This window comes from Dendrobates tinctorius, unplaced genomic scaffold (assembly GCF_039654945.1).
Source record: "Dendrobates tinctorius isolate UK_male_01 unplaced genomic scaffold, ASM3965494v1 ptg000128l, whole genome shotgun sequence".
NCBI lineage: Eukaryota > Metazoa > Chordata > Amphibia > Anura > Dendrobatidae > Dendrobates > Dendrobates tinctorius.
Window position 1 is genome coordinate 4,714,179 of NW_027361796.1, and position 15,648 is coordinate 4,729,826.

The 15,648-nt window shown below is 42.8% G+C and overlaps 1 protein-coding gene across 1 annotated transcript in view; it reads right to left on the reverse strand.

The window, feature by feature from the left end:
* AK3 (adenylate kinase 3) overlaps positions 1–15,648 on the reverse strand; it is a 57,359-nt gene that overhangs the window by 15,656 nt on the left and 26,055 nt on the right. The window contains exons 2-4 of the mRNA XM_073542628.1: positions 12,189–12,308; positions 10,976–11,148; positions 800–918 (exon numbers count right to left, since the gene is read on the reverse strand). Coding sequence (XP_073398729.1) covers positions 800–918; positions 10,976–11,148; positions 12,189–12,308 — 412 coding nt within the window. The remainder of the gene's footprint in view (positions 1–799; positions 919–10,975; positions 11,149–12,188; positions 12,309–15,648) is intronic.

The window sequence follows — 15,648 nt, forward strand, 5'->3', positions numbered from 1 at the left end:
TTGTCCTATCAACATTCTAGGACACGTTTCTGTCAGTATAACAAGACAGTGCCATTTTCATTCTATACTGATTTCCTCCCTAGAAAAAAAAACAAATCTAATGTCCTAGTTAAAGATATTTAGAAATTTAATTCTGAGAGTTTTTCTTTATTTTGATCTATTATTAGACAACCCATTATAGGTAGATTTCCATAACTATAATATCAATGACAATCAATATCTGATCAGTGAGAGTCCAATTCCCTGCACCTACGCTGATCACCCAAATACAAGTGCTCCAGTAAAAGATGGGCAGGCCTTAGCCTCTAGTAAAGTTACGTTCAGGTCACATGTTCATTGTATAAATCTAACTTGTCAATGGAGTTCTACTGCTTAGACGTATGCCAAAGGCCATTTGTTATTAGTTTGGCTAGTGTACAAAAGAAGGAATAAAACTGCATACATTCAAGATATAGATTTAGCTGGACAGTTCATGTGTGGGTGCCCAACAAGTCACAACAGTGCGTAATATCAGAGTTTATGTAAAATCACCCTTGTTCATTCTAAGAGTTAAATAACCCAAGATCATAATCTGGTTTGGATTAAAAAATATATATTTTTAACAGATAAGTCAATAAATCTGTACACGATGGGCAAGTTGGGCACTGATCTACAAATCAGGTAATACGCCAAAGCTACAATTTTGGATCCTGCAGTTGTCTCTGCTGGTATTTACAACCTCATGGATCGTACATCTACAGACAATTCTTTCGTAAAAGAAAATACAAACTATTTGTCTTAAATCAAAAGCAATAATTACTTGTAATATTCCAATACGGGCCTTGTGAGTGCTTCATAAGCGGTTAGTCTTTTGATGACAGTCTCTGGCTTGTCGTCTTCACGTTGAATCAGAGTTTCTCCTGTTACGTCATCAATTCCCTATTACCAATATAGATACATAACAACCATCAATTCCCTTGTAATTAAACATTCCCAGTTCAATGGTAATAAAGATTAAACAGGTAGTCTCGTCTAAAACATTTATCTTCTATCCAGTGTATTGGTAATGATTTTCTCTTTCAAATTTTTCATTGCATTTTATCAACCAAGAGTAAAATATAAAATACAACAAGCACTTTACACAAATCATATCATAGCAATCACAAAAGAAAGCTAAAAATTCCAGAAACGGGATGTAGAGGTTTGTTCCCAATGTATTTGTCATTGTTTACTTTGCCACTGAAAAAAGACAAAAGTAAGGAATCTGTAGTGAGATCGACTGAGGTTAGATGACTTGTGAAGCAACAAAGCTTCCCAGAGGTCCCTGTAAGGGGAGTATGGAAGACGGGAAGGTCATGAACCATATTGTATACTCGAGACCAGGAATAGAGATACCCGCGGGCAGATGCACCACACATGAAGCATATCACCATTGGTCGTGGACAACCAAAAACAATTTGCAAGATAACCAGGAACCATATGTTTTATACGTGGGGACCCCATGTACCAGTACATGAGGACTTTGTATTGGTATTTATTTATTTACTTAACAGTCTTATATAGTGCCATTAATTCCACAGCACTTTACAGACATCATCGATATTGGTGGCAACCCCGCCCCTATGACTGAATACCGAATGCTGGCAGGAAGAATAAAGATAATTTTCTACCCACTGCATTCGGCTGCGTGTAGGTGCCGGACAGCATCATAATGTTGTTAACCTGAAGATTAGGCGAAAAAGACTAGTAATATGAGAATTAGAAAACAATATGTGAACATACAAATCCCCTTTTAAAAGACAATTTATTATGATAAATGTTAAAAAACACCTTCCCAGTGAAAAATCGGCAAATGCCAAAATATGGTAAAAAAACCTAATCTAGAGTGCTGCACAGCCCTAAGATAAGGCCTAGCTAATACCTTCCTATCTGTGGAGGCTGGCACCCTAAAAGTACGATATTGGCGCCCCCTCTCGATGAGGACTATCCCTCGCTTCCCTATTAATCCCTGATATCACAGAAGGGCAAACAATATTCAAATAGTGCATGGATGAAAGGATCAGAATGCCCTAGAACTAGTGCAGAATCACAGACAAATGTCACAAATTGACAATAAAAATACATAATACCCACATCATGAAAACATGTGACCCAAAATATGCTTCCAAGGCATGATAACAAATGGTCCCACTAAGGGGGTATACACATTCAGATATACTTGGTATACAATATATAGTCACTTATCATGTCTGTAGAGAACCCTCAACGCGTTTCCCCGTCGTGGTGGTTCATCAGGAGGTATAGCCGATACTGTTACTGATACTGTTGCCACTTCATGTCTGATATCACAATGTTGCTTGATGGCACCCAGGGTCAGAAAAAGGCAGATTTAAATAACCACCTTAATTAAAATAAGCACCACCCACTAATACTGGTGGCCAAATCAATGGAAAGACGCATATAATTAAACCCAAGTATGCACATGCTTCAATTCAGCTAAGCGCTAAAACCACACTGGAGCGCACCCAAGATGGCGCGGGACCTTCCGGTTAGGTTGACATCACATCCACTTTAATGCAGGTACCCGCGGGAAAAAGCTGGCGTGCGTTCCACAATGGAGCGCACCCAAAATGGCGCGGGACCTTCCGGTAGAATGACATAATATCCACTTAGAGTCATCACCATGGAGCCTAATCACGCTACCCGGGACTCATTGTGCGCTTTAAAACGGCGCATCAAAATAACATAAGAACATACAGTCCCCTATAAAGAACCCTGAACGGCAGCATTAGGATAAGAAAAATCGAAAAAAGGGGCAGAAGAAATACTGATAACACGAGGTACCTGCCATATGCATAACCAAAGTCCCAGGAGAGATTGAGGCCAATATTTTACCCCACCATATCACAGAAAACAGTGTATATATTAATATATTGAGACTCACAAAGAAACAGAGCATATTTTGGGCACATATAAAACTAAACAGAATACATTAGAATCAGTAATAAACATTACCATATGATACGCAGATTTGCCATACAATGCAGCCTATGCCATACAGGCATAATCCAATAGACCAGCAGTATAGAAGCCCCTTCAACCAGCAGAACCCATTTGACCAATCAGAGGATCATTCAAATAAAACAGGTATATGACATGTATTCGTTCATCCCATCTGGAGAGACAGACTGTAACCTGAGTGTCCACTCACATTCCCGTCTCAAAATCAAGTTATCCAGATTCCATCCCCATGTCCTTGGTTTGATCAGTTCAATCATACTGATGGTGATGTCGCACATACGGCCTTGATGTACCGCATTCATATGTCTGGCGACCGGGGTATCACGTTTGTTCCTGATATCCCCCAGGTATTCTCCCACCCTCACCCTCAATTCCCTAGTGGTCTTACCCACATAATCCAAGGGACAGGTACATGTGGCTTTTTACGCCTGTAGATCTGCAGTTTCCAAAATCCCTAATATAGGTCTTACCATTATGTGAGCTCGTAAAAGTTTTGCATTGAAGCATATCCTTTCATCCCTGCACTATTTGAATATTGTTTTCCCTTCTGTGATATCAGGGATTAATAGGGAAGCGAGGGATAGTCCTCGTTGAGTGGGGGCGCCAAAATCGTAATTTTAGGGTGCCAACCTCCACGGCTAGGAAGGTATCAGTTAGGCCTTATCTTAGGACTGTGCAGCACTCTAGATTAGGGTTTTTTTTCATATTTTGGCACTTGCCGATATTTCACTGGGAAGGTGTTTATCATAATAAATTGTCTTTTAGGCTACTTTCACACTTCAGGTTTTCGGCGTCAGGCGTGATCCGGCGTCGTGCCGGAACGCCGGATCCGGCAAATGTTTAGTAAAACCGGATGTGACGGATCCGGTTTTCTGCCGGATCCGTCTTTTTCTTGACAGACAAAACCGGATCTGTCTCATCCGGTTCATCCGTTTTTCTATCCGTTTTTCGACGGATTACGCCGGATCCGGTTTTTAAAATTGACCCTTGTGGCCTTCCGAACGGGACTGGCTACTGGAAAACTATATATAGCATGTTCCTACAGCCCTTCTTTGACAGGTTGTAGAGGAGAAAGTGCAGGTTGGAGAGAAGAGCAAGTTACTGGCGAAGATGGATGTTGTCATTGGAAATATTTTGAAGAATTTGGCGGATTTTATAGCGGAGGCGAATCGTTTGAGGGTGATTGTTCTGGAGGAGAGAGCGAGACAGCAGCGCATCAAGCATCGTAGACGACGTTTGTGGATCCACCCCATCACAGCCAAGAGAATGACGCGTGGGGTCTATTCTACACTCTGCATGGACCTTCGACGAAACCCGAATAAATTTTTTGGATATGTTAGGATGAAAATGGAGAATTTTGATTACTTGGTGGAGCGCATTGCACACCTCATAAGAAAAGCGGACACCTATTGCCGCTTCTCTGTTTCACCCACAGAGCGTCTGATGGTGACTTTAAGGTAAGCCACATTTATTGGATGTGATCGCATCAGAGCACACTTTCACTGCAATCTTGTTGGTGGTAGTTTGTATCTCCAAGTGTTATAGCTCAGTTTTGGTATGTAATGCTGTGATTTAAAACTAATTTATTGTTTTTTAATTCCCCACAGATTTCTTGCAACTGGAGAATCCCTTTCGTCACTGCATTTCCAGTACAGACTCGGGATTTCCACCATATCAGGAATAGTGAAGTACACATGCCGCGCACTGTGGGACTCCTTAGCTGAAGAGTTTTTACCAGAGCCCACAACAGAGAGGTGGATTGAAATTGCTGACAAGTTTCAACAGATATGTCAGTTTCCCAACTGCTTGGGCGCTGTGGATGGGAAACATATCCGCATTGTAAAGCCAGCTGGATCGGGATCGGAATATTTCAATTACAAGAAATATTTTTCAATTGTCCTCATGGCCATCGCTGACGCGGAATACAAATTTACTGCGGTTGATATTGGGGCCTATGGCCGCTCCAATGACTCTCAAGTTTTCAAACTGTCTGCCATGGGGCGTAAACTGTATGGAAACACCTTCCAGTTCCCACCACCTAGACCGCTGCCGCAAACATCTGGTCCACCTATGCCATTTGTCTGTGTAGGGGATGAAGCCTTCCAGCTGTCAGAACACCTTTTGAAACCGTACTCTAGCAGAGGATTGACAAGACCAAAATGCATTTTTAATTACCGCCTCACAAGAGCAAGAAGAATGGTTGAATGTACAGTGGGGCAAAAAAGTATTTAGTCAGTCAGCAATAGTGCAAGTTCCACCACTTAAAAAGATGATAGGCGTCTGTAATTTACATCATAGGTAGACCTCAACTATGGGAGACAAACTGAGAAAAAAAAATCCAGAAAATCACATCGTCTGTTTTTTTTTCATTTTATTTGCATATTATGGTGGAAAATAAGTATTTGGTCAGAAACAAAATTTCATCTCAATACTTTGTGATATATCCTTTGTTGGCAATGACAGAGGTCAAACATTTTCTGTAAGTCTTCACAAGGTTGCCACACACTGTTGTTGGTATGTTGGCCCATTCCTCCATGCAGATCTCCTCTAGAGCAGTGATGTTTTTGGCTTTTCGCTTGGCAACACAGACTTTCAACTCCCTCCAAAGGTTTTCTATAGGGTTGAGATCTGGAGACTGGCTAGGCCACTCCAGGACCTTGAAATGCTTCTTACGAAGCCACTCCTTCGTTGCCCTGGTGGTGTGCTTTGGATCATTGTCATGTTGAAAGACCCAGCCACATTTCATCATCAATGCCCTTGCTGATGGAAGGAGGTTTGCACTCAAAATCTCACGATACATGGCCCCATTCATTCTTTCATGTACCCGGATCAGTCGTCCTGGCCCCTTTGCAGAGAAACAGCCCCAAAGCATGATGTTTCCACCACCATGCTTTACAGTAGGTATGGTGTTTGATGGATGCAACTCAGTATTCTTTTTCCTCCAAACACGACAAGTTGTGTTTCTACCAAACAGTTCCAGTTTGGTTTCATCAGACCATAGGACATTCTCCCAATACTCCTCTGGATCATCCAAATGCTCTCTAGCAAACTTCAGACGGGCCCGGACATGTACAGGCTTAAGCAGTGGGACACGTCTGGCACTGCAGGATCTGAGTCCATGGTGGCGTAGTGTGTTACTTATGGTAGGCCTTGTTACATTGGTCCCAGCTCCCTGCAGTTCATTCACTAGGTCCCCCCGTGTGGTTCTGGGATTTTTGCTCACCGTTCTTGTGATCATTCTGACCCCACGGGGTGGGATTTTGCGTGGAGCACCAGATCGAGGGAGATTATCAGTGGTCTTGTATGTCTTCCATTTTCTAATTATTGCTCCCACAGTTGATTTCTTCACTCCAAGCTGGTTGGCTATTGCAGATTCAGTCTTCCCAGCCTGGTGCAGGGCTACAATTTTGTTTCTGGTGTCCTTTGACAGCTCTTTGGTCTTCACCATAGTGGAGTTTGGATTCAGACTGTTTGAGGGTGTGCACAGGTGTCTTTTTATACTGATAACAAGTTTAAACAGGTGCCATTACTACAGGTAATGAGTGGAGGAAAGAGGAGACTCTTAAAGAAGAAGTTACAGGTCTGTGAGAGCCAGAAATCTTGATTGCTTGTTTCTGACCAAATACTTTCCACCATAATATGCAAATAAAATGAAAAAAAAACAGACAATGTGATTTTCTGGATTTTTTTTTCTCAGTTTGTCTCCCATAGTTGAGGTCTACCTATGATGTAAATTACAGACGCCTCTCATCTTTTTAAGTGGTGGAACTTGCACTATTGCTGACTGACTAAATACTTTTTTGCCCCACTGTACCTTTGGTATTCTGACAGCCAAATGGCGGGTCCTATTGACTGCGATCAACCTCAAGACAGAAACTGTGGACGAGGTGATCAAAGCGTGCGTGGTACTCCACAATTTTGTTATCTGCAAGGAACCCATTTCCATTGAGGACACCTCTGAAGAAACCACCTTGCAAGATTACCATGACATTACCACTAGAAGTTCTGTGACGGTTTCAGTAATGAGGGACAATTTTGCACTATACTTTATGTCACCTCAAGGCAGAGTACACTGGCAGGATGACAGAGTGTGAAAGATTTGTGCCCAACCAAACTTTTGTACCTTCTGTACCAACAGTATATACCTTTGCCAACCAAAGTTGGCTATCTTGTCATGGTCTCTATTTTTAGCTTTAGGCCACAGGTGTGTACCTGGTTGTGTTTTATGCAAAGTATTTCACCTTTTAACAAAAGTTGTGTACATTGTTATGAAATCACCAACAATAAACACAACTTTTTAGGTGAAATACTTTGCTTCAAACACAACCAGGAACACAACTGTGGCAAAAAGCTAAAATTTACCCACAGTTATATACCTAGTTTTGAATACCATTTCACCTTTTAAATACCCTGTATTTAACCTTTTTCGCCGCAGAAAGAAATGACAGACAACCAGTGTAAAATAATTTAACTTTTATTGAAAAATGTTTTTTTTAGTAAACTTTTTTAAAATTTTAATAAACTTGTTTAATAAAGCTTTGAAACCATAAAACTGGTCATTTTTATTTAAATACACACATTATAAATCTGTGTAGTGTGTGGTGGAAATACTGCTGTAGGGGCTGCGGGACACTTCGACACTGGGAGTGTGGAGAGAGGACTGGGATCGTGGTGGGGAAGGAACAGTTAGAGGTGAAGGTGTGGAAAAAACTACAGAATGGGTGGACATGTGGGAAGCAGAAGAGGTGGTGGGTGGTGGAGTGGAGGGTTGGGCAGGGACTGTAGGAGCAGATGATGTTGATGGCAAGTTGTATGGGGAAGGAGTTTGGTACGGGGCAGGTTGCTGGAAGTGGGGAGATGTCTGGTACGGGGCAGGTTGCTGGAAGTGGGGAGATGTCTGGTACGGGGCAGGTTGCTGGAAGTGGGGAGATGTCTGGTACGGGGCAGGTTGCTGGAAGTGGGGAGATGTCTGGTACTGGGGAGGTTGCTGGTACTGGGGAGTTTGCAGGTACTGGGGAGGTTGCTGGTACTGGGGAGGTTGCTGGTACTGGGGAGGTTGCTGGTACTGGGGAGGTTGCTGGTGCTGGGGAGGTGGATGGTGCTGGGGAGGTGGATGGTGCTGGGGAGGTGGATGGTGCTGGGGAGGTGGATGGTATGTAATAGGAGGGGGAGGATGGAAAGTGGCTGGAGGGGGTGTAGATGTAATAGGAGGGGGAGGATGGAAAGTGGCTGGAGGGGGTGCAGGTGGAGGAACTACTGTGGTAGGAGGAGGAGGTTGGGAGGTAACTTGCTGGAGAGCAGCGTGGCATGAATGCATTACATGCATCTGCTGGGCAGGAGAGAGCGTTTCCATGCGCTCCACAACAGACCTGAAAAAGGTGTGGTTTGGCGAAGATCTTGCTTCTGAATGCATGGTTTGCAGAAGTGTCTTCACCTCCAGAATGCTGGAGTTGATCTGCTGATAGCCTGCGGAGATTTGCTCTGACAAGACTTTTAGACAATTCTGGAAAGATGCATTCAGATGCAAGAACTCTGGCGCATAAGTCTTTTCCTGACCCCTCTGCCGCTGCCGCCCAGTACCCGCAGGTGTACTAGAGGTGGCAGGGGCAGAAGGGTGGGGTAAAGGGAAAGCGATCTCCTCACCAGCAGCTTCATGTAATGTAGGCGGCCACGATGCTCCTGTGCTGGTGGATGGGACAGATGGGTCGAATGTGTGGGAAGGCTGGGAAGGTGCAGATGTACCGGGGCGGTCGAAGTGTCCCTCGGTGCCGGTCTCCTCAGGGATTGCCTCAGAAGGGTCCAATCGTGCAGGCTCCCGAGTGCTGCTCACCGTGCTGTGGAATAAAGAGAAAAAAAAACAATTAAAATAGTGACATGGTATGGCCCTGGCTGAAAAAAAAAAGTTACATCTAAACATTTTTTTGTCACATGTGGTGTGTAATATTTACCTTCTGGTGAGCATTGTCTCCCGGAGGAACGACAGGGCTCGTGCGTACTTGTACTTGCTCCTGCGTCCTCCAGATCCACTCGGGGCCCGCATCTCTTTATTGAACTCCTTCTTGAAACGATCCCTCACAGACCGCCACCGCTTCACAATTCTCTCCCCTGAAATGAGAAAGGACAAAGTGGTTAGTATACAACATCAGTGTTTCCCAAACTCCAGTCCTCATGGTCCCCAGGGGTCATGTTTTCAGGATTTCCAAAGTAAATAGAAATCCTGAACACATGATCCGTGGGGACCACGAGGACTGGAGTTCGGGAAACACTAGTTTAAATCAAGCAACCGGTACTGTATATACTTACGCTCTTTAATCTGGGCCCGAGCTTCGAGGTCCTCCCAGCGGTCCACAAGGAGCGAACAGATTTCCTCCCAGAGTCGTCGGGTAACGATCAGGTCAGCGTGGCGTCGGTCAGCCATATTCCAGAGCGGCTCCCTTTCTCTGACGAGATCGATGAGGCGGTCCACATCAATCCCTCCATCCTCACCGTCAGAGTCGGGAGCACGCTGTGAAGGCTGTTAAAGAAAAAGACAAAAATAACATAATTAGCCTCCACAAAAGAAATGAAATAAAAAGTGCAAAAAAAACAAAGCAAAAATATTTATACTTACACGCTGGTGACCGCCGCGTTGCTGTCGCCGATGACCCTGGGAGGCACTGCGAGGACCTCTTGGCCGAGCACCAGATTGGGAAGACTAGAGAAGAAAACAAAAAATGTTATGTCTTTGGATGTAGGCATTTGTTTGCTGTGTGTGGTCTGCAGAACATTGTTTTCTATGTGTTGTGTGTAGTGTGATGTTGTGTTTCTGCGTTTGATGCAAAAAACTTACCAATTGTGAGCCCACTCCAAGTGTCTGTCCACCCCTTCCTTCTTCTTCTGGGAGCTCCTCTTCATCTTGTGATTCCTGTTTTGAAATAAAAGGCAATGAATACACATATATTACAGAGATGATGGATTTTGGAAATAAAAACTTACCGTCAAACGCTGACGATGCGAGGGAGGGCTCCCTGAAGATGTGCTGTCTTCCTCATGGCCAGACTCCATGGCTGTGGGTGGTGTTTCTGCTGCTGTCATTGCTGCTGCTGCTGCTGCTGCTGCATCTATTGGGCGGCTGTTGAATAAAGAGAAACAAAGGGCCAATGAATATCTTGATATTCCATAGCCCTAGTTTGGAGGAATGGGGGATTTGATAATTACCGTCTCTCATCTGCTGCTGGACTCCCCTCCCGCTGTTCAGCATGCTGCTCCATTTGGGGTGGTGCTGATGGTGCTGCTGCTGCAGATGTCTGCTGCCTTCTCCTGCTCCTGGTTCTTGGCTTGGGTGGCATGTTGGGTGTGGCTGAGGGTTCCATTGTCTTGCTTTTATATATGTCCTGTGGGCAGAGCTACTGAGCATGCTCAGACCAAAGAAACCGGATCCGGCCGGCGGATCCGGCTGTCGCCGGATCCAGCGCATTGCGGCGCTCATAGGCTTTCATTGTATGAAAAAGCCGGACACGCCGGATCCGGCGTGTCCGCCTTTTTCGACGGATACAAAAAAAGTTACAGTCACCGTTTTTTCCAGATGCCGGATCGCGTCACATTGCCGGATCCGGCGAAAATCGGATGAAACGCATGGCCATCCGGCTCGATCCGGCTCTAATGCAAGTCAATGGGGGGGAAACCGGATCCGGCATTGCATTTCGACGGATCCGGTTTTAGTCAAAAGCGCCGGATCGCGCCTGAAGCAGAAAACCTGATGTGTGAAAGAGGCCTTAAAAGGGTATTTGTATGTTCTTAACCTGCAGTTTAACCCCATATCTGCAGGTTAACAGCGTTATTCCAGGTGACAGGTTCCCTTTAAACACCGGGCACTGCCAGATCTAACAGTGTAAAAACAATGCAAAAACTTATAAAAACAAAGTAATAGTACAGGTGCACCTTACAGAAGGGCTACAGCTATAATAATATAATAATAAGTCTTAAAAGTCCTTACTGAAACTTTTGGAGGATTGAATTCTGTGTTATATACTCTTCCACTACCAGCATGGATCCACCGTGCAGTAAGACGATCCTTAATGGTCTGAAATGGAACGTTCAAGTCAATGACTGTGTCTATTTGATGAGCCTTATCAAGAGCTTGTGCTTGAGGAACAGTCCTAGGAAAACCTATATGAAATGTTAAAACACAAAATTACTAGCATAGAAAACATTTTAATATTTATAATAGCTGAACGCGTCTGAAGACATCCAGAAAAAGCTCCACACCAGTTTGTGTGGTGTACTCGTACGTCAAATGTCAGGTCCCTGTGTTTGATATAGGCTTGGGAGCTAAGTCCGCATCTACTGTATCCTGGCAGATGGTGGTGTTATTCAGCCGTCATCTGCCGCTAACAGCAGCAAGTGCCACCTAGTTCCACCCACTGCTGTTGTTTAATGTCGCTGTCAATCTCTGACAGTTATATATACAGCATGCGGCCCAGGGACGCACAGTTCTATGCACTTATCGGCTCCCACGAGATATAATCATGCCATGCTGTTGGGTTGCCCTTACAGTCGGGAGTTAATGGAGACTCCTGTGCCAGCCATGACAACTCGGCTATGATGTCCAGCATGCGGCTTGTGTTCATAGGAAGCCATGTTTTTTTTGTTTACTATGTACTGGAGTATTGTGTAAAGTACAAGCAATCAGACAATTGCAGCTTCAAGTCTCCTGAAAGCACTCAAAAATATTGTATTATAAATACATTGCCAGGTCATTTTTACTGCATAATGAATACTATAAAAACAAAACCCAAAAAACTAATTCTGAAATTGCAATTTTTTTTTTCACAATTTCGCCAGACTTGGCATTTGTTCCCCATTTTCCAGTATGTTGCATAGTAAAATGGATGACGTCATTCAAAAGTACAACTCATTTCCCAAAAATTCAAGCCCTCAGACAGGTTTGTCGATAGAAAAATGAAAAAATAAAAATAAAAAAGTTATATTTCTTGGAAGAAGGGGAGGGAAAAAAATGGAAAATCATCAGTAAGGGGTTAACTGATCGTTTCATTATTAATCAACTATATGTGTCCATGCATTGCGTTAATAGTGAAGACCATTTTCCTATCCAGGGATTTATTCTCCCACGTGAATGGACAGTCGTTTGTATTTATGACCATTTATCTCACCATGTACAAACCATACACGGGAAGAATGGAGCTTACCATCTAGCAGCCAGTTATGGTCACCAAAGTTATTTAGCTCTTGTACGATTAGTCGGGTGATCACATCATCTGGCACCAGCTGACCTTGTTCTATGTAGGATTTTGCCAGGATACCAATTTCTGTGGAGAAAACATTATTATTCATATACCACATTTTACCCAGAATTTCAACATCTGTCACTCATATAAAATACACTGAAGATTTATTTAGCTCTACTACAATTTAAGTATTTCCAAATGATTCTGTCCAGAAGATCAATAAAGAAGGAATTCTTCAAAAGTCTGGTTGAGTGAAGAATCTGATTAAGATCAGGCTGTACACGTTAAAGGGGTTGTCCAGTCTATTTTGAGAAGTCTGCAGTCACTCTGAGTGACTGCAGACTTATGAATCCCGCCAACGCTCACACTGTGAACTGTGAAGGTTTGCCGGTTTCTAAGCCGGGAACGGTGGTGATGTATGCAAAATGCATACTCCTGGGCAGAAGATTTCTAGCCCACGCAGCCTCGCTCCATACACTTGGACGCGGCCATCCAGTGCAAGCGTTGGGGGATTCAGAAGTCTGCAGTCACACAGAGTGACTGAAGACTTATCGATCGATCTGATCTAAGCCTGTACCATACCAATCAAAGGCCAACTGTGCTACAGCCAGCATCCGCCATCCAACTGCTGAATGCTGCTATTAACCTCTTAAATTCCACTATCACTCTTTGACCGTGGTATATAAAGCGTGCTGTTGGGGAGCATGCCATTCAATATGACCATTTACCAGCCTGAAACTCAATTGCTGGGTGCCAACGGGTTGCCATGGCAGGCAGGGCCCATGCCTGCTTTGTTGGTACTCCTGGGAAGCCAAGCTATTACTAATACTATGGTACAGTCATATGTTAAAGTTTGGGCACCCCTATTAATGTTAACCTTTTTTCTTTATACTAATTATGGTTTTTGCAACAGCTATTTCAGTTTCATATATCTAATAACTGATGAACTCAGTTATATTTCTGGATTCAAATGAGGTTTATTATACTAACAGAAAATGTGCAATCTGCATTTTAACAAAATTTGACCGATGCAAAAGTATGGGCACCTCAACATAAAAGTGACATTAATATTTCGTAGATCCTCCTTTTGCAAAAATAACAGCCTCTAGTCGCTTCCTGCAGCTATTAATGAGTTCCTGGATCCTGGATGAAAGTATTTGTGACCATTCCTGTTTACAAAACAATTCCAGTTCAGTTAAGTTTGATGGTTGCCGAGCATGGACAGCCCGCTTCAAATCATCCCACAGATGTTCAATGATATTCAGGTCTGGGGACTGGGATGGTCATTCCAGAACATTGTAATTGTTCCTCTGCATGAATGCCTGAGTAGATTTGGAGCGGTGTTTTGGATCATTGTCTTGCTGAAATATCCATCCCCTGCATAACTTCAACTTCGTCACTGATTCTTGCACATTATTGTCAAGAATCTGCTGATACTGAGTTGAATCCATGCGACCCTCAACTTTAACAAGATTCCCGATGCCGGCATTGGCCACACAGCCCCAAAGCACGATGGAACCTCCACCAAATTTTACTGTGGGTAGCAAGTGTTTTTCTTGGAATGCTGTGCTGTGTTTTAGCCTCCATGCATAACGCCTTTTTGTATGACCAAACAACTCAATCTTTGTTTCATCAGTCCACAGGACCTTCTTCCAAAATGTAACTGGCTTGTCCAAATGTGCTTTTGCATACCTCAGGCGACTCTGTTTGTGGCGTGCTTGCAGAAACGGCTTCTTTCGCATCACTCTCCCATACAGCTTCTCCTTGTGCAAAGTGCGCTGTATTGTTGACCGATGCAGTGACAACATCTGCAGCAAGATGATGCTGCAGGTCTTTGGAGGTGGTCTGTGGATTTTCCTTGACTGTTCTCACCATTCTTCTTCTCTGCCTTTCTGATATTTTTCTTGGCCTGCCACTTCTGGGCTTAACAAGAACTGTACCTGTGTTCTTCCATTTCCTTACTATGTTCCTCACAGTGGAAACTGACAGGTTAAATCTCTGAGACAACTTTTTGTATCCTTCCCCTGAAAAGCTATGTTGAATAATCTTTGTTTTCAGATCATTTGAGAGTTTTTTTGAGGAGCCCATGATGCCACTCTTCATAGGAGAATCAAATAGAAGAACTACTTGCAAGTGGCCACCTTAAATACCTTTTCTCATGATTTGATACACCTGGCTATGAAGTTCAAAGCTCAATGAGGTTACAAAACCAATCTAGTGCTTCAGGAAGTCAGTAAAAAGTAGTTAGGAGTGTTCAAATCAAGAAAATGATAAGGGTGCCCATACTTTTGCACCGGTCAAATTTTGTTTAAATGCAGATTGCACATTTTCTGTTAGTACAATAAACCTCATTTGAATCCAGAAATATAACTGAGTCCATCAGTTATTAGATATATGAAACTGCTGTTGCAAAAACCAAAATTGTTATAAAGAAAAAAGGTTAACATTAATAGGGGTGCCCAAACTTTAACATATGACTGTATGACAGTACATAAAGCAATTAGATGATGATAAGTTCAAGTCCCACAAAGAAACTTAAAAAAATAAAAGCATAAAAATAAAAAAAATTTTGAATCAATCCCCTCTACTCCCATTAACCACTTCATGACCCAGCCTATTTTGACCTTAACCCCTTCACCCCCAAGGGTGGTTTGCACGTTCATGACCGGGCCAATTTTTAAAATTCTGACCACTGTACCTTTATGAGGTCATAACTCTGGAACGCTTCCATGGATCCCGGTGATTCTGACATATGATTTTCGGTGATTTTTGGTGATTTTCTCGTGACATATTGTACTTCATGTTAGTGGTAAAATTTCATTCAAATAACTTGCGTTTATTTGTGAGAAAAACGGAAATTTGGCGAAAATTTCGCAATTTTCCAAATTTGAATTTTTATGCCCTTAAATCACAGAGAAACGGCACACAAAAAACTTGATAACTAACATTTCCCACATGTTTACTTTACATCAGCACAATTTTGGAACCAAAATTTTTTTTTGTTAGGAAGTTATAAGGGTTAAAAGTTGACCAGCGATTTCTCATTTTTACAACACCATTTTATTTTTAGGACCACATCACATTTGAAGCCACTTTGAGGGGTCTATATGATAGAAAATACCCAAAAGTGACACCATTCTAAAAACTGCACCCCTTAAGGTGCTCAAAACCACATTCAAGAAGTTTATTAACCCTTTAGGTGCGTCACAGGAATTTTTTTGAATATTTAAAAAAAAATGAACATCTAACTTTTTTTCATACAAAAAAATACTTCAGGTTCAATTTTTTTTATTTTACCAAGGGTAACAGGAGAAATTGAACTGCAAAAGTTATTGTGCAATTTGTCCTGAGTACGATGATACCTGATATGTGGGGGGAACGACTGTTTCGGCGCATGGCAGAGCTCAGAATGGAAGGAGCG